A 25,909-nucleotide genomic window follows, 5' to 3' on the forward strand; every position below is an offset into this window, starting at 1 on the left:
AAATACAGCTGCTATTTAAATTTCCTCTAATTCTGCTATTAGAGCAGAACGGCTCTGCTAGAGGACTGTGTGTGGTTCTTGTGCTATACACTGTACAAGCTTGGCCTAATCTTTAAACATACACAGGCCTGGAAAGTCCTTCCTAGCATCTGCGGGGAAGCGGGGTATCAAAATATCAAGATGGCCTCTCTAGCATTGTAATCAAAGCCCCTTTCCCTCATACCTGTGTATGATGTCAATGTGCACTCTCCCTGTGGACACTACTGCCAGTTGGCTTTAATCCAGCTTTGTTCACTACTGAGATGATTAGTTCTAATTTTACAATCATGAATAAGCAGTAAGCTGCTACAGATATTTTCACATAGATTTGAAGGTGACAATAGATAGCACAGGGTTGCCTTTAGTTTAACTGTAGTTCCGGAGGCCTAGACTAGCCCACAGCTAGTTATTGCCTCAAGATGCCTATATTGTGGTTTTCTTCAGATGTCAGGTTTCACAGGAAAGATGGTATATTCCAAATGCTAGTCACCATCTTTTATTTTATACATTCATTATATATGGCTTTGCCACTTGTTCAGTTCAGTTTCCAACATTTTTTCCTAAATATTTCTTCAACTACTGACAAAAGAAATCCAGCAACATTAGATAAATTAAGAAATAAAGGAAGAATATGCTAATTCATGTAAGAGAGAGACTACTGTAGGGTTATATTGTATTTCAATGGATTCCAACTGAATACTTACACAGACAATAGCACAATGGCAATTAAGGTCCATACTGGAGCTCTGTGAGTTATATTTGTATTTGTCAACCTAGGGAAAAAAAGACAGCATTAGCAATTACTGCATTTCTGAAACTGTTAGAGCAGAATGGTTCAATAGCTATCAAATAGTAAAACCTGGAATGCAACAATAAAACTTCTGTCTCTTTACGTCTGATATCCTGGTGTACTGTGACTTGCATGTACCAATATCTAAGATTTTATATGTAGTTACTTTAAACGGGGGATTATAGACAGGATAAAGCTAATTTAAGCTGCTACAGATAATAAATAGAACTCTCTTCCACTCTCCATTATCAGAAGAAAGCTCAAAAGGCAGAGTGACAGAAACTCTTTTCAAAATGAATTATGGATTAATATCAACTTGTTAACAATACTAGGGATTTATGTAAATGAGCATGTATTAGTAATTTAGTCACTATTTTGAGTGATATAATATTCTAAGTTAGAAGATTAAAGACCCCTTTCTTAAAAAAAAGTTCTAATAGAGTTTAAATACCAGGTAATAGGCATAACTGAATAACCTGGAATAATATGCATACCAAGGAACTCCATTAAAAAAAGCATAGAATGTACATTGAACTGGAAACTATTTCATCACTGGAAGCATATTCAATACAAAATTTCTGCATATAATATCCATGATGGATGACTTTCACACTTTCTAAAGATAATTACACAATTCTTCTGATTTCTTATTCAAACAAGCCTTTTGTCGAAAGGGAGGTCAAGTCCTATGGCTCACAAGAAATTCAATGCCCCAAAGTAATATTTTGTACATTGCATTAAGCCCCAATATACTTTGTTTAGAAGTATAGGCTTAGCACAATTGGTTACTTTTGTACCTTTTCTTCCCTTTTAAGGCATTCAGGAAACTTGATTTTTAAAAAGCAGCATAGCACAATACATGAACCCAGCCCTAGCTTTTTAAGGGCTGGACTAATGGATCTTACTGACAGTCATACATACATCTATAACAGCAACCTGAAATGCCATGCTTCTTTTACCAGGTTGCAAACACAATAAAATTAGTAGGACTGTAATCAATGATAACCTTCTGCTAAATGATGCCATCCCGACAGTAGAACTGAGATTTAATCCCCACACTTCACATCTGTGCACATTTCCCCAAATCTGCTCTGGGTTACCACCCAGAATCCTCAGGATATTCTTGCTATTCTGTACCTGACTAAGTGATGAAATAAAGTATCCTGTCTGCAGTTCTCAGGAAGTAAATGGCCCTAGACTAAGCAGGATTTGCATGAATCTTTAAGAGACATAGAGACCTACTCTATGTGCAGCAAACACAGTTGGTACTTGCTAAACTGCTCTCCTGAGTTTGTGAGTTAGAGACAAAAACAAAGGACGAAGGTCTAGATTAAGCACCGATGACAGGGGTAAACACTTAAGAAGAGATGGCTGACAGAATCATCCTGACAAGCAATTCATATGTAACTTTCCAGTTAAGCTGCCCTGATGAGATGCAATGGAAGAGACAGGCCTCAAATCACTGGGGAGAAGTCTGTCAGACAGGAGAGGAAAGCACCTTTGTTTCAATGCCTTGCAAGGGACCCATTACTGATCATAGTTCAAGAAGGAATTGTTGTTGTGTTCCAACTCCAAGATGCAGTCGTTTGCATCAATTAACTCTTATTAATGTATTGATTGGCAAGGTCTCAACACTAGTTGTTGCCATCAATATGGTACTTACAGCAGAGGAAGCCAGGAGACACCCATAATCTGCTCAGGGGAACTGAATACAGCAGCAGGTAGTGAGGTAAACTATCACTAGGCTGGAGAACCAGTTAGGACTCCCCTGTCAAAAGCTTTTGGCAACAATTCCTGTCCCAGATAAAATTTGCCCAGTCATCCTAAAGAAGCCCTGGCTGATTGAAGCAAGTAACCTACAGGCACGAAGCCTTAGATAATCAGCAACAGAAAGGGGGTAATCACCTTAAAAAAGAAGCTGTGTTGAAGCTGAGGCCTCAGAAGAGAAAAAAGCATTCAGTACATGGTCAAGAGTACATGGTATACAGAACAGGTTCACTACTTCAGAAATGAAAAATTATTAAATTTGGAAGGTTATAATTTGAGATTTGGATGGCACGGATATTTGTGGTATGATAAAGTTAATGTGGACTTTAAAAACCACTATATTAGAAGATCTTTATTAAAAGTTTGGACTAAATGCAGACCACTTTTATGCCCTAAGATGCCGATGTGGACTTTTATACAAGAAGCTTTTTATAGAACTGAAACAAGAGATAAAAATAAATGGATGAGATACAAAGACTTATTAGAAAAAGAACAAGGAGAATATAAAATCAAATCAAAAGAGCAATTGGTTTTAGAAGGACATACTTTTCAATGGTTTTCTTATATGCAATATAAAGAAAAATTCAAAATTGATAAAAAAGAATTTGGATTTGAACAGAATAAATCGGAATTTGAAATTCAACTATGTGAAACAGATGAACACTTAATAGCAAAAATGTATAAATTATTGTTGAGAGAAGAAATGGTTGAAGAACAAGTTAAAGAATGCATGATTAAATGGGCAAAAAATATTGGACATAATATACAGATGCAGCAATGGGAAAATATGTGGTCTAAAGGATTAAAATTTACTTTGTTATAATTTGAAAGAAAATTTTTATAAAATGTTGTATCGATGGTACATGACACCCCAAAGATTATCAAAGATGTATGGCACAATTTCCAATGTTTGTTGGAAATGTAACCAACAAGAAGGGTCGTTCTACCATATGTGGTGGACATGTAAAATTGCAAAGAAATTTTGGACTCAAATACAAACCTTGATGCAGTGCATACTACAAATACAGATTCCATTTAAACCAGAATTATTCCTGCTGGGGATAATGGACTTTCAAACAGGAAAGCATCTTATTAGAATTACTCAATACATGATTACCGCAGCAAGACTTCTTTATGCACAATTTTGGAAAACCCAGACACTACCAACAATACAAGAATGGTTGTTAAAACTGATGGAAATGGCAGAAAATGATAAACTGACTTGTTTACTAAAAGAAAATTCAAATAATTATTACCTTAAAGAATGGAGACCATTGATGGACTATTTGCAAAATGCAGGCGGGGCGAAACTTACATGGGGATTTGAAGATTAGATTATAAATGTAATGGGATATGTTTTGACAAAGAATTATTCCTACTTAATGCATTAAAAACTAGCACTTATGACACTCTTATTATTCTTAAGACCAGAGATAGATTAGAAGCTACCTATTTTTCATGTCTTTTTCTTTTTTCTTTACTTTATCTCACTTTTTCTTTTCCTTTTCCTTATAATTTGTATTTTCAATTTTCTTTTTCATTTCTAACTTTTAACTTTGTAATCTTAAAATCTCAATAAAATACTATTAAAAAAAAAAAAAGAACAGGTTCACTACTTCTACATCTTCTCTGCAGATAACCCTCTCTTAGAACAATACAAGTCCACGGTATGAAAAAAGAAAAACAAATCCTCTAAAGTTAATTTTATGAATACATGTTTGTTATGTCAGGCAAAAAGCAGATGTTTTTCAAATATAAAAACAAAAGACACAAAATATGATTGCATGTGGAATGTTCTTGAAGGTTTCCAAACTACCAAAAATGGAAACAAACCAACAAAAAGTGTTTGAGGTGATGGAGCTCCCTTTTATTTTGCATATTCTGACTGACTGTATCAAGTAGTAAGATAAATTGGGTCTAGAGATATCCCATCTAAACATATTTATTTTTATATATTTTTTAAAAAAATGGTGTTTGCATATAGAAAGTCCATGTGCAATACAGAATGAGAGCATTTCTCTTGGTACATCTTGCTCCTTTTGCATTAAGGCACGTATGGTCTATAAAGTGAACCATTTCCATAATTGTCTTCCTCCCATCCCTACCAAATCTTTATTGCCAGAGAGGAAGTGCCCTATCCTTCCAAGGACAAACACATCAGGGGCTAACTGGCACTGGGTGCTAAGCAGTACACTTTGGCTCTTCCTTCCCTGTTGTTAACATGACAGCTTCAAAGAGCAGCAGTTGCAACAGCAGCAGTATCTAAAGCAGCCTGCCCAAACTTGATGCCTTAGAGATACTGGACTCCTATCACCCAGAGGCAGAACTGTCACCAGCTGTACAGATTGGAGATAATGGGAGTTGTAGGCTAACACTACAGGACACTAGATTGAAGAATATTAATCTACGATCTATGGAGTAAACTTTTTCATCATCAACTTCAGGCCTCATAAAACTACACTGCCTTTCAAAGAACCTTATTATGTATTTAGTCTTACTTGCCAACAGTCAGTTGGTGGCCTATCATCAGGGAGAAAAGCAGAACATAAATACTTTACATAAATGAAACATAACTTTGTTCAAATCTAGTTACTAGAAAAGGGGGAAGATTTGGATCAGCCTTCTCCAATGAAGTGTTCTGCAGCTATGTTGAACTACAGTACTATCCTCAAAATTCTCACTCAAGATGACCCCTGGCCAACTGGTTGGAATTCTGGGAACTGTAGTCCAATACGTTTGAAGAATGCCAAGGATGCCACATTGGAGAAGGCAGGATGGGCACACAAACACACCCTTGTGCTAATTCAATCAAATAGGCAGTCAACAACTAAAAGAAGAATGTTAATAAATTACTTCTATGATTTAAATATTGACAGTTCTGTCTCAGTGCACACATAATGCTAATCTATGATTTACTGAGGCAAAGCAATTGCCCCACCTCCCAGTTAAAATTTCAGGCAGATTAAATTCTTACACTGAAAAACATAGGTTTAAGTTTTATTTAAAAAGGCTATCCCTTCAAATGCAATTATAAGTATATAAATATGTGACACTAATAAATGGTTCAGACTGGAAAGCCTAGACTGCAGTATTAAGAGAAGCCTTCTAAATGTGTAATTTGTATTTTATGTGTATATGTATTTTACAATATAATTGGCTGATAGATACTTTGGACTGATGTTTTTAAACAAATTCTCTTCTTCAACAGACAAAACATATTGTCATTATGTTAAAAATATTTTTTGAAGAAAGAAAAGTTAGAAGCAGATGTGGAGATGATCAGTAATTCCAAAAGTTTAAATTAAAATAGTAGGATTTCTATCTCATTCCAAGTAGTTTGCAAGCAAAACCAGTTACCAAGTAGGAAGATCTAAAGTTATACTGCTGTCCTTACTCTTGACTAACATAATCCTACACTCTGTTATTGTCAAGCCTGAAGTCTACAAACAGCAACAACCAAAATCACATTTGCCAACTTCTTTATTCAGCCTGGATTTCAATGTGTTTTTTCCCCCCTTCCACATCATTCTTCTAGCAGAATACTCAAGACAACTCTGGAGATTATTTGACATCTCGGTTTGTGTAACAAAAGCATACAGGAGCTGAGGGACTTTGCTTAAGAACTATAACTATCCTAAAACATCCCCAGAGAAGCCCTTAGTGTTTTTCCCAGCAGTAGTGACTGAATGAAATGGTGCAGAGCAGAAGATGAAATGTTGTGCTCCTTTAAAAACTGATGGAGCTGAAAATTGCTGGTGCTGAGTTTACCACATGTTTTTTTAACACTTTATGTTTTAAAGCTGAAACACCCCCTTGACCCTCCATCCCAGCCTCTCCATTCCTCCAGAAATGACCATGTGTTTCATCTCTTCTAACAGGACTTTTCTTGAATTTAATCTGAAAAGTTTTCCAGGCCTAGTTCTTTCAAATTTTACTTTCCTATTTTGCTTTCCTGTTTAATAGATGTTTCATTTTTTCATTTTCTTCAAACAAATACTTGCTACAGTTTTGAATTTAATCACTTCATAAAGATTAACAGCCCAGTCTTTCCCAACAGAGGCAAAAGAAATATACAGTAGCAGACAACAGGTCACCGGTGAAAGAAGAGTTTAAAAGTTGGAAGAGCCAAAGGACAAAAAACAAGAAAGGAGAACTGTTAGCCCTCAGTCACCTATTTCCAAGCCTAACAGTCCCAACTCTTCTAGCTTTTTCTTAAAGGGAGGCTATTCAAAACCTTGTCTGCACTTTCTCTAGCTTTGTTATATTCTGTGGAACCCAGAACTATATAAAAAGTAGAATTAACATTTAAAAATGCAGAATGAAATGTGAGACAATTCTGAAGATACTAAATTTTGCTTTATAAAGCCAGTATCTGTACTGCACATCACTGAAAATGCAGATTTTAAATCTTCTACATACCAGATAAAATAAACAAGTTTATGAATACTATGTTCAATTTCAAGTCATGTTGCCTTAAGAAAATTGGTCAGACAACATGGTCTATACTTTGAACTGCAGGATTCTAATTTTTCAGCCACATTCTCATAGTATGTCACTCTTTAGCAAGCACTACTCACTGTCATTACTTAACAAGTCAAACCTTGAGATTCTTTTATATACTTTTATTATTTACCTAAATGTTTTTACAAGGTTTCTCAGTTCACTATAAACTTCACCAAGAGGAATCTTAAGAGGGTCCAAAACAGCAGGCAAACTAAAACAGAAACGGAGAGAGAAAAAGAAAGCAGACTTAGTTAATTTAAATATTAGGATATGCACTTCTTCACTTAAATTCCAAACAAAGAGTTTCCTCTATCAGTCATTAATAATATTTCTTTTACACTTCACTGGATGTCAGTTAAACCTCAAAATTTTGCCTCTCCCACCTCTCAAACTGTCACAAAGCCATTAACATATATAATTAAACAGGGATTCTTTTGCTGAACAAACAAGGAACAGTTCTATTTTGCATATGCTCAAAATTCCTCATTTATTTTCTTTTGTGAGTATCCAGAAGAACTAAATCAATCCAGGATTCAAATCTTACCTGAAGAAACTAGCAGCTTGATTAGCCAAATATCAACACATGTTCATTGTTGCACATGGCATTAAGCCAGGATTTGTTGAACAAACCATGTTTTCAATTTATGATTTTCTTTAAAAAATATTTTCTTTAAGAAGGATTCATACATACAATTAATGGCTCTGAAGAATATGATCCCTTCCAATTTAACTGTTTCTGCATATTCAATTTATCTGGAAGTCCATCAACAGCTGATGCAAAAAGATACTTACGCTTTTTGCAGCTTCTCAAGCACAATCCGTGTCCGTATCTGCTGCTGAGCTTTAGAATCTACAAGTGGCAAAGTGGGAGCCCACTGTTCATTGTCCTAGATAATGTAAAAATAGCACAAATATGGAACAGACAATATTGCATTGTAAGGTTATAACAAATAGGTTAAAATGATATCTATGTTGGCCAAATGTACTAAGAACAACACTGGTAATTTATAGACCAAAGCAAATATAGAAGACATTGAATAATTGTGAGATAAAATAGTTTATCTGAACAATGAAAAACAATAAAACTTTTATATGAGATCCTTCAAGAATGGACTTGCTGCTATTCTTGAAAAAAATCTGCATTGCCACTTCAAGCTCGACTTGGCATGTATTTCTGAAAAGTCAGCAAGAAGCAGCCACTTTTTAGAAAAATCTAGGCTTCTGATTTAATAGTGAAAGAGATCAGAGAATCATCAAGAACCTTTGGATTGTGCTGTGTGGACCTATTCTCTGTAAGGTTTTTGCATTCAATATCCAAGGGGGTCCCCAGGTAAATTCCCCATGTCACAGTTTCCAAGTATTACATAAGCTATTTTAAAAACAAGATATTTAAGGAATTTATATGGCTGCCCAACTCAGACAATTGTGACTCTGGGTGGCATACAATCAGTAAAACAACAAAAAACAATACAGTTGAAAACAACAACAATAGGCAACCAGAGCCCAGATTCCTATTATACTCCTTCAGGGAGGAACTCAATCAACTTGGCCCCATACCTGAAGGCTGAAATTGTAACCACTTCCTTTATTTTCAGGATACTTACCTGAGATTCCCCAGACTGTTGTTCCCTTCCTGATTGCATTGCCAAATCCTTCTCTTCAATAACAGTGAACTTTCCTTGGTAAAATTCCTCCACCTTTAACTCCAACTGCAATGTTTCTTTTTTCAATTTTTCATAGCTAGGTAAAGGTTTGACTGCCATCCTAGAGCCCTGGCAAGGCAAAGTGTGTCTCTGGGGTACAGTTTCACTATCATTAGCACTTTCCAAATCATCTTCATCAAGCTCTTCCTTCTCAGAGTCATTTGGCAAAGTGTGCCGCAGTATGTGACTGGTGGTGCTATCAGAGCCATGGAGAAGCTTTAGTGTCTCTTCACTTCTCCATTCAGTAAATGTCTGCCAGAGGCTCTCTAGTAAGCTATCTTTGGCAGCAATGGAGTCTGCTGGACTTCTGATAGACTGTTTTGATTTAGCAAGTAATCTTTTAAACTGGTCTGCCCCTTTTTGACTCACCCCCAGGAACACTACTTGGGAGCAGCCAGAGTTATTTCCAAAGTCTTCAGAGACCTGTACATTTTCAAGAGCATTCTGAGAATGGCAAGGTCTTTCCACCTGGATATTATCAGGAAAAACATGTTCCTCTTGTAGAACATCTAATTTGTCTCTATTTACTTGGGCTGAAGTCTCATCAACTGTATCCTCTGTAGTGAATAGCTTAGGTTCAGCTCTCTTGGTGGCACTTTTTTTGAGGATGCTCTTGAAGGGTTTCCCAGCCAACTTCTCTGTATTTGGAAGATTCTCTTGCAGTACAGAAGAAACAAACTCTTGTTCAGCATCACTGTTGCTCTCACTGCCTGAGCCAGAGTCACTATGGCTTGCTGCTGGAATGGGGTTTTCAATGTCTAAGGCTTTTATTCTTTCACTGACTAATTTTATTTCCTTCCCAGAGTAGCCACTATTAATAGAAATAAAAATGACAATAAGAAACACAGAGATATTAAATGAGTTGATAAAATGTCTGTTTTAAAAAACTTCCTCCTTGACTAAACTCCACAAATTAATTATGCACTAGATGAAGAACTGCTTTCTTCTGTCTAAAGAACCTGGAAGTACATGTGGAGGATAGATATGCCATCATCAGACCTGCCCTTCCTTGGGTTTCCTGTCATAATCATAATTTACATCCCTGTGTTTAGGCAGGCTAGAGGAGAGGAAGCAGAGACCATGCGGTAGAACAGATTACAATCAAACAGCAAGAAGGAAAAGAAGGAGCAAATGTGTATTGAAGATAGACCATTCTCTTCTTGTTTATAAAGCAGTGAGATTATTCTTTTAAAAATCTGCCATTTAGCCAATTTCCCCAGTTTTACTTTAGCCCGCCCTCCCTTCCTTCCTTCCTTCCTTCCTTCCTTCCTTCCTTCCTTCCTTCCTTCCTTCCTTCCTTCCTTCCTTCCTTCCTTCCTTCCTTCCTTCCTTCCTTCCTTCCTTCCTTCCTTCTCTGTGATGTTAAAGCAGATGGTTGGAGCTGATTTGGGCTTTAAGTAGTTTGGCTATTTTAATTTAAATTAATTGAAAAACTGGGACTGCAAAGCCAAACAGAGGCATTTAAAAAAATTAATATCTTTATTTTTTCTAACAAAACAATAATTAATCTTACAAAAAACAGAAACTTTAAAAAATTAAAAAATACAAACTAAAGATACAAACTGCAAAGGAAAAAAAGAGGCATTTTCTTACCTGTGCCCCAACTCAGGTAACCAGGAGCTACCTGGTAAAACTGTACCCCATAGTTTAGAATAGAATAAGAAAAGAGACACAAATCTGGCTCTGTCCCTAAATTCTAAAGCATTATTTTCCTTTCCATTCATTCTTCCTTTAGTATTTTATTTTCCTTTTGTAGTATATCTTGTGTTTTACAGTACATAGATAGTTCCCAGCAGATGCCTCACACACATTAATGATGCCATCATTGATAAAAACTGCAGAGATGTAAATACTAAAATTTTATTAAATAAAATAGGATTGTGAGGGAAGGAATACTGCCAAATTGCTGAGGATTATAGGAACTCTGGAAATTAAATCTGCAAGGCCGTAAGTTTAATTTTTAAACTGTGCAGACCTTTGCAGAAATTCATTAAATGTTCTTAGGTAGAAGGATTATTGCAAAATATGTTTCGTTTAGGACTTTCTTTCAACCATTCTTGAGAAAAAGAAAAATGATTACAAAATGTTTTAAATTCAAAATGTCTCAAGCTTGAAATGCTCTTTTCAGACTTACTAGCAGTGTTTCAATACTGTTCTGGCCTTGAAACCTAGCTGCTTCAAGCTGGAGCTGTCAACATAGCATTAGAATGCTTCCAGTAAACTTGGAACAACCTGCTTTGATTTAAAAACTGGCTGTTTCAGGATCAAAATATTTTGAATTAAAGCATTTTGCACAGGCATACAAAGGAGCTCCTTTATGACTTGGTATTCACAGTATACAGTACAAGACTCAACCAATCAATCCTCCAGAACTTAGATTTAAACAAGAGATCATGCAAGCCTTTATTTGGGGGAAGCAAAATCAAAGATTCATTAACCAATCATGGTTAAAAATACTTTGCTCTGTTTGGAGAATAATAATAGCAGCAGCAGGAGCAGCAGCAACCGCAGCAGCAATATTTTACCTGAGTGTGTAATGGTATGTGGGAAAGACCATGGGAGATGGGGTGAAGAGATGCTGCCTAGGGAATGGTCAGATAAGAGACAGCAAAGCCCACAGCTGCACAGTGGGTGGAGCAAGAGGCTCAGAAGGGACCCTCTCTAAGTTCTCAGGCTGTAAAGGTGACAGCACTAGGGACGTGGTGGCGCAGCGGCTTAATGACACTGAAAGTTGCCGGCCAGAAATGGTCGACACTTCAGCGGTTCGAGCCCAGCTTTCACGCAGCAGAGTGAGCTCCTGTTTCCTCCCCAGCTCCTGTCAACCCAACAGATCAAAAACTTACGTGAGTAGATAAATGGGTACTCTCACTCCGGTGGGAGGAAAAATGCTGGCGGCGCCTTGCAAAAGGAGTCGGGAGCAGTTGCCGGTAGCACGGAACCCGTGCACGCCCAAAAAAGGTGCGAAGCAACGGAAACCTCGCCTCCTGCGCTTGCCAGCTGGGCTCTGCTCTAGGAAGGAGACACTGGCAAACCACTTCCGAAAAAAAAACACCTTGCCTTGAAAAATGAAAGGACTTGTCCAAGCAGTCACCATAGAGTCAGTAACGACTGAGTGCGGATTAAAAAAAAAAAGGTGACAGCAGGAGAATTATACTTTCAGACTTGCAAGATTCTGTTAATGTAGCTTTACAATAAAGTAGAATTAGTTTATCTGGTTGTGTTTCCTGTCTGATCTACCTGGTAAATCTGACAGGGTGACTGATATCAGTTGATTTTATAACTGAAAGTCTCTAAAAATCTAAAGAATCTATCCCTAGACTGCCAGTTGTCTCTATCCAACCTGCCTCTTCTGAGAACAAATCATTCTACTTAGCATCTGAATGAGTCCATTCATCCCTGTACAGAAATTCAAAGGAACTACCCATGTTCACATTTCAAAGAAACTCTGTCTAATCACTTTTTCCCCAGTCACCGGAAAGACAAGACAATAAACAGGACAGAATAATAAGCACAAAGTGGGCTTTTCTAGAGCTGGCTAACTTATATTTTATGTATTGTTTATACTGTATAGTGTCTAAGCTACCTGTCAGTATAAGTATTACCACAGTGGATTCTACAATACAAAAACAAATAACCTTCACTCTGATTCTCACATTCAGGCTGTGACTGCTATGGCTTATCCTAACAAAAGGATACCATCCACACACCAGGAAATATCAATAGATTTGGAGAAAACCAAGGTTTGGAGAAATACAAAAATATGTGTTATGTGAAAACCTAAGTAGGAGGAAAACCCCTCCTAATAAGGTCCAAGCATGCTCACTGTTATGTCTCAAGGGTCAAGAGACTAGGAGTGCTCTGACAAGACCACAGCTGATGAACACCACTTTATCCTAACTTAAGGGAAGCTCTCAGCACTTCTTTTTATGCCTTTCCAGACGAAGGATATAACACTCCCATCAAATGAAAGCTCAGATTCAGGCTGTGCCATAGCTCTGCAGTTCCAATGATGTAGGAGTCACAGACTTCAGAAAGAGTCAGGGTGTCTTGAAGACCAGACTCTTCAGCAATGGAGATGAACCTTAGGAATCACCTGGCTCTTCATCCTTTTTAAGGCCTGAGTTTACACAGGCATGTAATAAGAGTTTTTATATCAAGAAATATCCGAGCCTATAACTGAACTGTCCAAGGTCTTGATAGCGCTCTGCTCTGCTAGAGCCCAGACCAGCCTTGTCCAAATTTATCCTGTGCTGACTTTCTTGAGGTTCTCAGTATGGTCAGAACACTCAATGATCACAAAATGCTGAAAATCAGGAAGGGATGAAATGGAATGGAGTAGGTAGGATGGCTTAAACTTCATTTGAGAAACAAAATTTTAAAATCAGAAAACAAATGGAGGGGGCCAGAATCTGGCAATTATCAAGCTATGATAATTTTACTGAAAAAACAGAAAGGTTATTTACATGGCATCAAAGAAATAGTAAAGTAGGTGCCAGTTACCCATTCTTTTTTGCCAGAAGAGAGTTCCATAAGCTAGATACCATTATTGAAAAGATTCCCTCTCCTTCCCTGGTTGCCATATTCCTGATTGTGAAGCAGAGACACATGGAATAGTGCTTCATACTTATGGGAATGTAGGCACTTCTTCAAAGTAAAATACAAAATGCAGCAGTGAAGAGCAAGATCAGAAGCTTGGAAACTACAATTTCAATACACTGATTTTGATCCTCCTTTATAGATTCAGAATCCCTGTTATTTACTTTATAGCACATCAAAAAGCCATACCACAGATCTCCCACCTCCACATTACAAGTACACAGTATGCACTGTGAATTGGCTTTGTGCTTTAAATGCACACAAGAAAGACTTCTAGCAAACGTAGCTAGAAGCACGTATTAAAGCACACAGATTGCAGATACAGCCAAAGCTTGCTTAAAAAAAAATACAGCACCAATAGACCTATTTATTTAATGTATTATCTAAAGATGTAAACAAGCTTTCAGCACATATAATTGGTCCCATTTCTTTTACAAAGAAAGCAATATACAAGCTGCTGCGGCGGACCCAAGAGTAAACACTGTATTTGTGTCATGTTTCAACAGGTTCAATTACGCCACAGGGCTATGGCCAGCTGAAAATCATACAGATCAAACAGGCTTTTCAGATTGGAAGAAAAATACCCAAATAATCAAGGCAAGCAGCAAGGCTTTGTACGTTCGACAATAATGGCAGTTATTTGGCAAAGAAGCAGAGAGTAGGAAATCAGAGACTTCATTCAACTGTATTGCAGCTATGAAAATGAAATTAAGAATTCTACTGTACCTTGCCCCTTTCTTTAGCAGCTCAATAGTTGGTGGTCTTGAAAGAAAGAAAGAAAAATATATTCTTTAACAACTCTGATTGTGATAATTCATGAACTGATTTAAATTATGCATGAATTTGGTTCTGCAACAATCTAATAAACAACATTAATCAACTGCATTATGATTTATGGATCAATTGTTTAAATATGATTATTTATTCATTTGGTTCTGCAATCATTTTTAAGGTTGAAACAATATTAAGCATTTACTTAGATGTAATGAACCTGAAAATGAGGGGAACTGCTAATTAAAATTAACACCCATATATAACATTCAGGTTAATAAAATGATGCAAACTGTAAATGCAATCTAATTTATACAGCAGTAAGTTGCATTATATTCAAGGGATTTATTCCCCAGTATGCATGCTTAGGATTGCAGCCTGCATCTTGACCTAATCATGGTCTTAAAAAAAGACTAGTTTTCTCTGGAAACTACTAATGCCTCTAATGTTCCAAAATTATTTATATCTTCTCTCATCTCAGGTCTGTTGTCTGTTCCCAGCCACTCTTCTGCTAAAGCTGATTCTCTGAACCCCAGAGAATCATAGACTTGGAAGGAGCCAACCATCCACTCAGTGTAGGAACCCAATTAAACTGTCTCCAACAGATAACTAGGCTTCACCTGATCAGAACCAATTAAAGGCAGTTCATCATCTCTTTGGGTTATTTTATTTTTATTTATTTCATCAAATTTATAGAGTTGCTCCACCCAATCAATTCTGGATACTTATAATAAAATTAACCTATAAAATGGCATGACCTGATAAAGCTAATAAGACCAAAACAAGAGAGCCAAAGAAAACCACTCCTGGATCTGGGAAAAGAGGAGACCTGGGGAAAGGATACAGGATCAGGGACAACATGAACCTCTGAGGAAGTATCATTTCAGAAGGCAGGCGCCATGACAGAGAAGGCATACTACCTGAGATCCATTAGATGACACTACAACTGCCCTTGCTTAACAACTGCCCTGTTTAATAATCGTTCAAAATTACGACGGCACTAAAATGTAACCTTATGACCGGTCCTTGCACTTTAGTCTGTCGCAGCATCCCTGCTGTCACATGATTGAAATTCAGGCATTTTGCAAGTGGCAGGTGTTTACAACTGTCAGTGTCCTGCAGTCATGTGACCACCATTTGAGAGCATGACAACTGGCTTTACAAGCAGAGCCAATGGAGAAGCTGGCAGTGAAACTGAGAGTTGTGGACACGTATTGTCTCGCTTAACAATCACATTGCTTAGCAACAGAGTTGCTGGTCCCAATTCTGGTCATTAAGCAAGTACTACCTGTATTTCAAAGATGGGATCTGGACCATATTTACTCTGCCTGATCGTACAGGGCAGGCAGAAATAACTGGGGAAAGATGAACTCCCAGGTAATCAGACCCTATGACATGAACAGCTTTATAGGTCACAACCAGCACCCTGAATTGCACCCAGAAACTCACCAGTAACAAATACAACTTGTGCAGTACAATAGAGGAATCACATAGGCATACCAAGGTATGCACATAATGGCCCACACAGCTGCATTCTGGATCAGGTACAGCTTCCAAGTGATTTTCAAGGGAAACCCCATGTAAAGTGCATTGCAATAGCCAAATGTGAGGTGATTAACGCATGAGTGACTGTGAGAAGGGAATCCTGGTCCAAGTAAGGATGCAATTGGCACATCAGATGAATCTGGGCAAAGGCCCTCCAGGCTTTAGACGTATATTAACATATTTCTGTGGGTTAAGGAGGGAAGTGAACCTTTTAAGAAATGAATGTGTTTCTGAATATCATGATTACCTTGGGATATTTTTGTAACACAATCTAATTGAAATAGGGTTTTTTTTCCTCTATTTGAAACTTCAAATTAAAAATAATTGTTCCAATTGCATAGGTAACTAGTAAAAAATAATTATTTTTAATTTTATAATATTTATTTTTGCTGTTTTTGCTATGTAAAAGATTTTGAATACTGCATTAAATTCATATGGCTTTTATTTTTTTGATTATAGAGATATATGTACCTTATGAGACATTGACACCCAGTGGATATGTGGTTAGTTGCAAGTCATAATTTCTTAGCCTAGTTGTAATACTGTACTTATATTGTTGGACAGTTTCCTTTCATGTCTTGTTACATTACAGTATCTTGTTTGCTATAAACTGCTTACAGATGGGGGGCTCTTAGTGCCACAGCCAAAGGAGTTCAGTTATTTTGTTTTTTCTGCCATGATATGGGGGGGGGGACAGGAAGAGAGATGGGAATCACAAGAAGGGAGAAAATTCCAAATGGAACAAATACCTACATCACTACAACTGCTTTAAAATTCTACAAATTATTATTTACAATAAATGCTGCATGTGGAACATTTCAAAGATCAGAGTTCTTGTTTGGTATCATCACTAAAATTAGAACAAGTACTCCAATAAGATTAGGCAAGATAATCCTGACTTTCAGGTGAAAAGGTCTTATCTAGACTTGAGGACATGGCTTCCAAATCAAGCAGGACAATGCTACCATTTCTCTGATTACTGCTGGTAACAAATAGCAAGTTAGCCCCAAAGGTACAAACACAATTTTGCCACAGTTCTCTGCATCCTTGGAGAAAGTTTCTCCCTTACCTTTTAAATTATAGTTATATAGATCACCAATACCTAAGATAAGGGCCTTTCCCATTTGTACCTAACCACAGCACAAACATCCCGACAATATCATTTTTCTGCCATGTCTTCATAACATTGCTTTCATCTTGTTTCCAGCCCATGAATAAGAAATACTCAAGTCATCCTTAGATGTACCAATGGTAAAGCAGTAGTAATAGTAATATTTTCCCCTATCCAGGGCAAGCTGAAGATGTATACAGTGGGGCAAAAAAGTATTTAGTCAGCCACCAATTGTGCAAGTTCTCCCACTTAAAAAGATGAGAGAGGCCTGTAATTTTTATCATAGGTATACCTCAACTATGAGAGACAAAATGGGAAAAAATATCCAGAAAATCACATTGTCTGATTTTTAAAGAATTTATTTGCAAATCATGGTGGAAAATAAGTATTTGGTCACCTACAAACAAACAAGATGTCTGACTCTCACAGACCTGAGAGTAACTACTTCTTTAAGAGGCTCCTCTGTCAATTTCTTCACACCAAGCTCCTTCCCCATTGCAGATTCAGTCTTCCCAGCCTGGTGCAGGTCTAGTTTTGTTTCTGGTGTCCTTCGACAGCCCTTTGGTCTTAGCCATAGTGAAGTTTGGAGTGTAACTGTTTGAGGTTGTGGGCAGGTGTCTTTTATACTGATAACAAGGTCAAACAGGTGCCATTACTACAGGTAACGAGTGGAGGACAGAGGAGCCTCTTAAAGAAGTAGTTACAGAACCCAGCAGTCCAGGACATCAAATTTTTATAATATTCATAATATTAAAAAGCAGAAGTAGCCACCTTGGCCAGGAAGAAAAAAATAACCTAAAGTATCTATTGAGGCAATACCTTGATTAGACAAAACAATCTTTACAAATAGTGCATGATCTTTTGAATTTCTAAGAAATCAGAGGAAGAAATATTAGCTAAGTACCTTTCTTCTTCTCGAAGCCACACTGGACTTGTGGAAATTTGGCCCGCGAAGTATTTTGATGCTCTATAGCAAAAGTTGCTGCAAAAGCACTGTTCCCCACAGAAAGAATGAGAACAACTGTTATTCCTTAATATAACAAAATAGAGATGAGGTGCAAAGTTAAATAGAATGGTAGGCATGAAGAATCAATGCACACATTGGAGAGACATTTTTGGAGAGAAGGATATTCTCCCAAGTGTGGTTTGAACCAGGACTGTCAATGCCAATAAAGGTAGAGGATATATGGGAAAATATTTTTTGCTGTAACTTCTAAGAGTTGCAGCCCACCCACTTATGTATACAAAGTTCTCAGACACGTTAATTTAGGGCCTCCTAAGTCTTTCTCTCCTTCACTCCTGCAATGGATGCTGTGACCATTGTAGCAAGAAGGCGGACGTCAACATATTACTGTATATCCTTTGTCTGTCCTTTGTTTGGTTTCTCCCTTTAGTACCTGGTATGCTTTTCTAGGAGCAGCTGATATTACCAGGCATTCTGGAAAACTGTATTTGTCAATGTTCCAAACACAAGGCAAAGTAGCAGCTATATTTTTTTATTTAGTGGGCATCTCAACTACCCACAAGACAAATTGTGAATAATATGGAGTGCCTTAACTAAAGCCTGCTACTATGGTTTGTTCTTGCCTGATATGCTGCAGCCCTGGCATGCTGTTCAAACCAGTAGACAGTTTACTCCCTGCTTCTGGACAAGGGATAGCTGGCAGTAGCTGCAAAATGAAGTAGTTTTTGCAGCAGCACCTCCTTTGTACTAAATGTATTTTTAACCACTGCACAAGAGGTGAACTGGGGAAACAAGCGATTTATATTCTCCTACAATGCACATAGTGAACCCAACCCCAATCAGATCACTGCACACTTACTTCTTGTTCAAAAACAGAGTTTCTTGGCCAAAAGAAAGATAAACAGTGGTAACTGCCATTTGTCATGTCATCTGGAAAACACTGGCTAAGCACTTTATCCATGGTGAACCATGTTATATGAAGATACTAACCCTGGTCAGGTGACATATGCTCCTGTAGGTTTGAAATGTGAGGATCAAGTTTTAGCTTACCTGGAAGTGTTCATGTGTGCAGTTTCCCACCACTGACAACTAACTTATACCAGTGGTTGACTGCTATTTAATGACATCACAGTTTAACTTAAGAGATAGAAGAGGCTGCTCACTAGTCCTCACTTGAAATCTACCTGCCTAAATAGAGCTATCCATAAAAGAGAAAGCAGGCAATCCACTCTTCCTACATTTCTCCAACAGCAGCTGATCTTAGAAGAGCAGCAAGGCAACATAATGAGGGAAAATTATCTTCTGATCTGGTCACATGTCACAGTGACATTTATTTGTTCTAGCCCTGCACATTGTACAGATTTAGCCCTTGTGGTTGTAAATTATAGCTTACAAAAGCTTAGTCTTTTGTGTGATCCCAGCCAATAAACCATGGGTGAGCAAGCAATGACCTGGTTTAATACAGGTAGCCCTTGACTTATGACCATTTGTTCAGCAACTGTTCAAAGTTATGACAGTGCGGAAAAAATGGATTTATGACTGGTCCTTGAAATTACGGCTGCTGCAGTGCCCCTGTGGTCATGTGATGAAAATTTTGGCACTTGGCAGCCCACCTGCACTTACAACCCCAGGGGCACTTCAACTCCCCCCACCTGCCTATCTCCCCCCCATTTCTGCCCTTTTGGCTGTCCTGCACCCTGCCTTGTGGGGTGGCAAGCAGCCCCAGAACAGTGTGGCTCTGGGGCTGCTTGCTATGCTGCAGCTCAGGGGCTCCTTGGGGCGCCATGGCTCTGGGGCTGCAAGAAGCCCCTGAGCCGCAGCGCGGCACTAAGCTGCAGCGCCCGGGACACATCAAGCATTCGTTCACCCAACTGCCTTCTCTCCCAGCTCCCCACACTGACCTCACCTTTTGCACCCAGCCACTGCAGCCAAAGTAGATGTGGCTTGCTGCCTTTGCTGTCTCTTTTTCAGAGCTGCAGCTGCCATGTTACCCTGGGTGAACGCTTCCTAGACATGGCTCCCCAGCCTGGCCCAGCAGGGCAGCTCAAATAAGAATGCCAGCCAGTGGGGAAGGCAGGAAGCAGTTTCACCCAGTGGGAAAGTGCCAGGGGTTGACTCAGGGAGCCACGTGTAGGAAATGTTTGCTGGAGAAACTGGGTCCAAAAAGGAGGCAGCAAAGGCAGCAAGGCACTTCTGCTTCAGCCGCAAAGGCTGGGTACAAATGGCGAAAGGTGAATGTGGGGAACTGGGAGAGAAGACAGCTGGGCAAACAAACGCTTGCTGGCACTACCCAGGCACCGCGGCTTCCTGGGGCAGTTGAGGCTTCCAGGGGTAGCTGCAGCTTCATACTGCGCTGAGGCTCAGGGGCTTCTTGCAGCCCCAGAGCTGCAGCATGCCAAGAAGCCCCAAGCCACAGTGTAGCAAGCAGCCCCAGAGCTGTGCAGTTCTGGGGCTGCTTGCTGCCCCACAAGGCAGGGTGCAGGGCAGCCAAAAGGGCACAGATGGTGGGGCAGATAGGCAGGTGGGGGGAGTTGAAGGCAGTCCCTTACCTTACTAAGGTATGGGGCTGGGAGGAACCAAGCCCGGAATGGTTTGGATTGGGGTGGGTCCTTGGCTAATGATTGGTGGAATTCGCTTAATAATGGCAATGGGGAGTACTGGGATTTATGACCGCATCACTTAGCGATGGAAATTCCAGTCCCAATTGTGGTCATACGTCAAGGACTACTTGTATACAAATTCAGCCAATATTTAGATGCTCAACAAATCAAACAATTTCTGACAATATCAACTTATATTGCCTTATTTTAAGAGATGTTTTTGTAAAATGGCTTTGAATAATCTGGGCATGAAAAGAAAATCCAACTACATTGGTAGACAAATATAGAAAAGAAAATCCAACTACACTGGCAGACAAATTGACTGGAAAAACAGTAAGTGAAAAATCAGGAGAAAAAAGCTGCCTGGAACCCATGGGTATGGCCAAGATTTCTTTGCAACTTCTTTCTTGTGGAACAATAAACAAAGCACAATAATTTTAGGAATTGCTTTTAAACTTACCTTTCTTTCAGTAATATCATAAACTTTGTTTGTTTTTGTGGAAATTTTGTACTTTTGTTTTGGTACCTTAAAAATAAGAAATGCAAAGAATTTTGGTAAATTAGTTGATGGCTCCTTCAGCATTCTTCTTTTTGAAATAATACTCCACATTTAGCACAGCTTACCAAACTACCATGCTATCTTTAACCTCATTTAATTATTTATATTAATTTTAGGCATTCTCTCCCTTACTCCTCTTCTTTCTCTATGGTAGTACACTTTTCTGCTGCCTGTATCAGACTGACTGTATCTTTATCTGCACCTGACTCTTTATGTATGCATGTGAAGCATATTATGAGCTATGTCAATGCCAAGCAGCTCAAAATGAATCAGTCAGCAGGCCACACAGAGATAGCACCCTTCAGGAATAATATTACTAGGATATGTTGCATAGAATATTTTCCTCTTCCCAAGAGATTCTTTCATTTAATTAAACAGGAGTAGGATTTTCTGAGGTGCACTTTGTAGAGATTGACTCAAAATAGATTACAGGGAATAAAGGAAACTTCTGGAGCTGCTGCTGCTCTATTCCCCCTTTCTTGACATGGATTTAATGAGAGGAACAGAAAAGTTTGCCTTCTTTTCAATTAATATGATTTAGCATAAAATCTAAACTCTATGGCATTCTATTGTTGCTGAAAAAAATCTAATCCAAAAGCAAAATCAGGAATAACAAGTGGACATTATTTACCATTTATGAAATTGAAAACTTTAAAAATGGCAAAAATATGCCTCTTGTTGAATTTAAATTATGTGCAATGTGGAGCTGTAATTCAGTAGTAGACCCCCAAGTTCAGTTTCAGATATATCCACTTATGACTGGAAAAGTTTCTTCCTGACACCCTGGAAACCTGCTGCTAAGACAACGTGGACACTGTTGGCCTAGATGGTGCAATGATCTAACTTCATCACTGGATTCATACAGTACAATCAGCCATAATGTTGTTTCCCTGTTTAAGCTGTAGCGTGACATGTGAATCCAACCAAACATGGATTATTCAATAAATCACAATTAACAAAATCATAACACAATGCCTGAGCCCATACTGTATAAGACATCTTATGTGTCATTTTTCTACAAAATTATTGTTGTGTATTTGAATAATATTAAAGAATTGGGAGTCAAAACTTCTGAGCCTTTCTTTCTTCCAGTCATGCTAAAAGTCAATTTAACTTAGTTGAATTTGGGGAAATCCTAATCTCTACACAGAGAGTAGTGTGAAGAGAATGAAGTTCACTCATTCAATCAAGGGCATCAGGGCAAAATAAGCGAAAGGCTAGTATGGGACAATTTCCTGGAAGCAATACATTTTGATGAAAAATGGCAACAGCATGCACCCCACACATAAACTCTTACATTCTGTAGCTTATTTCGACATACAGGGTAGCCACATAGCCTGATGATAAATCGTTCTTCCACAACATCCTGATAGTGAGAAGGTGTTATAAGCCTCCCCTGAAATGATAAAACCAAGAGGATCCTGTTAAAAGGATAACTTCTCAAAATCTGGTAATAAATGCAATGCTTTAGAATTTAGGGGACCCTAAAAACCAAGAGAATATTGATTATAGCATAATGTTTCTAATCTGTTCAATAGCCAAAATTCAGTTGGCAAACCCCCCAAATTTCAGTCACACTATTTTTTGAACAAATACATATTTAAATTAAGGCACGATGTCTCCCACAGAGCAAAGTTCCCACCCAAATCCCCCCAAATGAAAATAGGGGGAGGAATTTCCCTCTTGCCTTCTCCAGTGACATCTTTATCTTTCTCTCTGTAACATTCAGAGGTAGAAGATGTTTTTTAAAAATGCAAGACGATCACAAAAGAGTCATGTGAAGTGGTAAACTGCCCCATCCATTTTGGCTTACCAGTATGTATGAACTTATGGCTTGTTCAACCAACTATGGCTAAAAAATCTTGGCTTAGTGTTAGTGAACACAATCACTATAATACACTTTATCAACTCCACACCTGATAAATATATTGTAATATGACTAAAGCTGAACCTAGAAAGTTGACAACATCATCACATTCAAGTGTTTAACATTTAAATCAGCCCTTTCCTGGCTTGCAATTTAAGGAGTTGCAGTCTTAATACATCTGGGAACACCAAGAAATGTAAAAAAAAGTAAGTTTAGGAAAGGACGTACACAATCCACAAAGAATTCTTCAGTAATGTCATCTTCCAACAGGCTTTCAACAACCTGTAATGCTTTCCGCTCACACTCAATTTTCTTCCTAATAGCAGCTTCAAGTGCTGCTTTCCTAGAAATAAATAAGCAGTTAACAATGCAGACAATACTTTGGCAACTCATATCAATTTGCTTAAAAAACTTTGGTTTAAATAATGTATTTCATTGGAATGCTATATTCATTACATAAAATTATCCTCCTGTTACATATATTTTGAAATTTGGTCTAAATTTTCTGTCATGGTTTAGAAAAATGGCTAGTAGAGCACAAAGGCACCTGCCAGTTAGTTCCTGAAGAACATATTTAATCTCCCAAAAGCTCATCCACAAAGATCATAGCAGGACCTAACAATCAACATCTTCTTAGGGAAGAAACAAGGCTGGTAATAAGCAAACCAGTTAAATAAATTTAGGCTGCAATCCTATAATCACTTTGTTGTTGTTGTTTAGTCGTTAAGTCGTGTCCGACTCTTCGTGACCCCATGAACCATATTGCGCCAGGCCTTCCTGTCCTTCACTGCCTCCCTGAGTTTGCTCAGTTTCATGCTCATTGCTTCAGTGATGCTATCTAACCATCTCATCCTCTGCCGTCCTCTTCTCCTTTTGCCTTCAATCTTTCCCAGCATCAGGGTCTTCTCCAAAGAGATCTCTCTTCGCATTAGGTGACCAAAGTATCTGAGCTTGAGCTTCATTATCGATCCTTCCAATGAGCAATCAGGGTTGATTTCCTTTAAGATTGACTGGTTTGACCTCCTAGCAGTCCAGGGGACTCTCAAGAGTCTTCTCCAGCACCACAGTTCAAAGGCATCAATTCTTCGGCGCTCGGCCTTTTTTATGGTCCAGCTCTCACAGCCATACATTACTACTGGAAAAACCATAGCTTTGACTATGCGGATCTTTGTCGGCAAGGTGACGTCTCTGCTTTTTAATATGCTATCTAGGCTTGCCATAGCTTTCCTCCCAAGGAGCAAGCGTCTTTTAATTTCATGGCTGCAGTCTCCGTCTGCGGTGATCTTGGAGCCCAAATAAATGAAGTCTGTTACTGCTTCCATTTCTACCCCTTCTATTTGCCAGGAATTGATGGGTCCTGATGCCATGATCTTAGTTTTTTTAATGCTGAGTTTCAAGCCAGCTTTTGCACTCTCCTCTTTCACCCTCATCAAGAGGCTCTTTAGTTCTTCTTCACTTTCTGCCATTAGGGTGGTATCGTCCGCATATCTGAGGTTGTTGATGATTCTCCCTGCAATCTTAATTCCGGCTTGTGATTCTTCCAGCCTGGCATTTCTCATGATGTACTCTGCATATAGGTTAAATAAGCAGGGTGACAGTATACAGCCTTGTCGTACACCTTTCCCTATAATCACTTGCTTTGGAGCAAATCTCCCACTGAAATTACAGGGAGTTGCCTTTGATTAAATGAGCCCCCAAAGCCCAGCAAATTTATTTCTCTCCTCTGGTAATAAACTGCTCTTTATAAAGTCCTTATCTAATATAAGCCTCATGAGCAACAGGGATAGGTAAGCCCAGAAAGTCTTGCTACATCATGCTTGGAGTTATGATACCTCATACACTATCTCTACACCAATACAATATAGTGGTCAAGGTGATAGGAGGGGGCAATCTGTAGTCCCAAGGCTCTAACTGAAGAAAACTGAATTTTCTTACACTTTAGATGGGAAACAGCCCAAAACGGCCATGTTAGACTTTTGTTATAGAACACGGAACCCACTCAAAATTCCAATCAAAAACCTGCCCTGTTCACAAGTGCATGTGGCCCTCAAAGATAAAAGGTTGCCCATACCTGGGCTAAGGTATTCAGCATCGAAACATCCAGGTTCAACTCCCCAATCAACTGAGGGACTCTTGAGTCACAGGGGTGCAGTTCTTTGAATCCCAAGGATCTTCTCTGCTCCAGCTCCAAATAGCTGCACATTACACTTTGGGTCCTATAAATATCTCTAGGCTCCCTCACATGGCTGTTGGGAGGATAACACTAGAGGAGACCCCTGGAACTCTTTAGAAGTCGGGACATACATGTAATAATAATACAGTAATTAATAATAAGCAAATGCATTTTTAGAAACAATACCTTTCAGCAGCATCTTCATTTTTTAAAGATTGTTTGTTTCCTACAAACAAGAATAACAACAAATGATTAAGAACAAGCCATAGAAATCAGGAGACCATGAGTTCTAGGCCTCCCTCAGGCATGAAAGCCTGCTGGGTGACTTTGGGCCAGTCACCCTCAGCCCAACCCACCTCACAGGGCTGTTGTTGTAGGGAAAATAGGAGGCAGGAATATTAGGCATGTTTGCTGCTTGAGTTGTTGAGTTGACCCTATATATATGGTGGGATAAAAACGTAATAATAATAATAAGCATCCCAGAGAGGCAGCAGCAGCAGCATTCCAGAGTTTTAGAAACCAGTTTTATTATCTTTGTCTGAAGATATTGGGATTAATACTGAGAATTTCTGCATCCCAAACTAGGCTTGCAACCAAAACTGAACTACATCCCTAATTTTTCTGAGCTGGAAGAAATTATATCCTACGTAATGTTAGCCTTAAAGAAAGCGTAAGGAAAAAGAAGTACGTTTGGGAAGCTTGAGGCTATTATTATTATTACTATTTCAGGCATTGGAACCAGCCAGCCAACCAAAGGCATCTCTTTTCGGCCACTATCGTACATTGGGAACATGTGTTATTAGGACGTTGTGAGACTTCCGGGCGGCTCATTCCCCATATTACAGGGATGCGCTACACACCGCGGCCTCCCTCTATCTTCTTCCGTCTCCCTTGTCATCGAATCCCTTGCCCACCCCTCCA

The 25,909-nt window shown here is 38.6% G+C and overlaps 1 protein-coding gene across 3 annotated transcripts in view; it reads right to left on the reverse strand.

Moving 5' to 3' along the window:
* Positions 1-25,909, reverse strand: part of RPAP2 (RNA polymerase II associated protein 2) — a 59,338-nt gene that overhangs the window by 33,163 nt on the left and 266 nt on the right. For 2 of the 3 annotated variants that reach the window (XR_015798550.1, XM_007430879.4), the window contains exons 2-11: positions 25,175-25,214; positions 23,044-23,158; positions 22,246-22,344; positions 20,850-20,915; positions 17,730-17,818; positions 14,125-14,160; positions 8,704-9,613; positions 7,892-7,986; positions 7,230-7,310; positions 744-812 (exon numbers count right to left, since the gene is read on the reverse strand). Coding sequence is in view for 2 of the 3 variants with exons in the window: in XM_007430879.4 (XP_007430941.1) it covers positions 744-812; positions 7,230-7,310; positions 7,892-7,986; positions 8,704-9,613; positions 14,125-14,160; positions 17,730-17,818; positions 20,850-20,915; positions 22,246-22,344; positions 23,044-23,158; positions 25,175-25,214 (1,600 nt within the window). In the remaining variant the exon portion in view is untranslated. The remainder of the gene's footprint in view (positions 1-743; positions 813-7,229; positions 7,311-7,891; positions 7,987-8,703; positions 9,614-14,124; positions 14,161-17,729; positions 17,819-20,849; positions 20,916-22,245; positions 22,345-23,043; positions 23,159-25,174; positions 25,215-25,909) is intronic. The other variant, XM_025168361.2, reaches the window with a different exon arrangement.

The sequence above is a fragment of the Python bivittatus genome, unplaced genomic scaffold (genome assembly GCF_059951505.1).
Source record: "Python bivittatus isolate LINGU-HERP-01145 unplaced genomic scaffold, Pbiv_v1 ctg000700_np1212, whole genome shotgun sequence".
Classification (NCBI taxonomy): Eukaryota; Metazoa; Chordata; class Lepidosauria; order Squamata; family Pythonidae; genus Python; species Python bivittatus.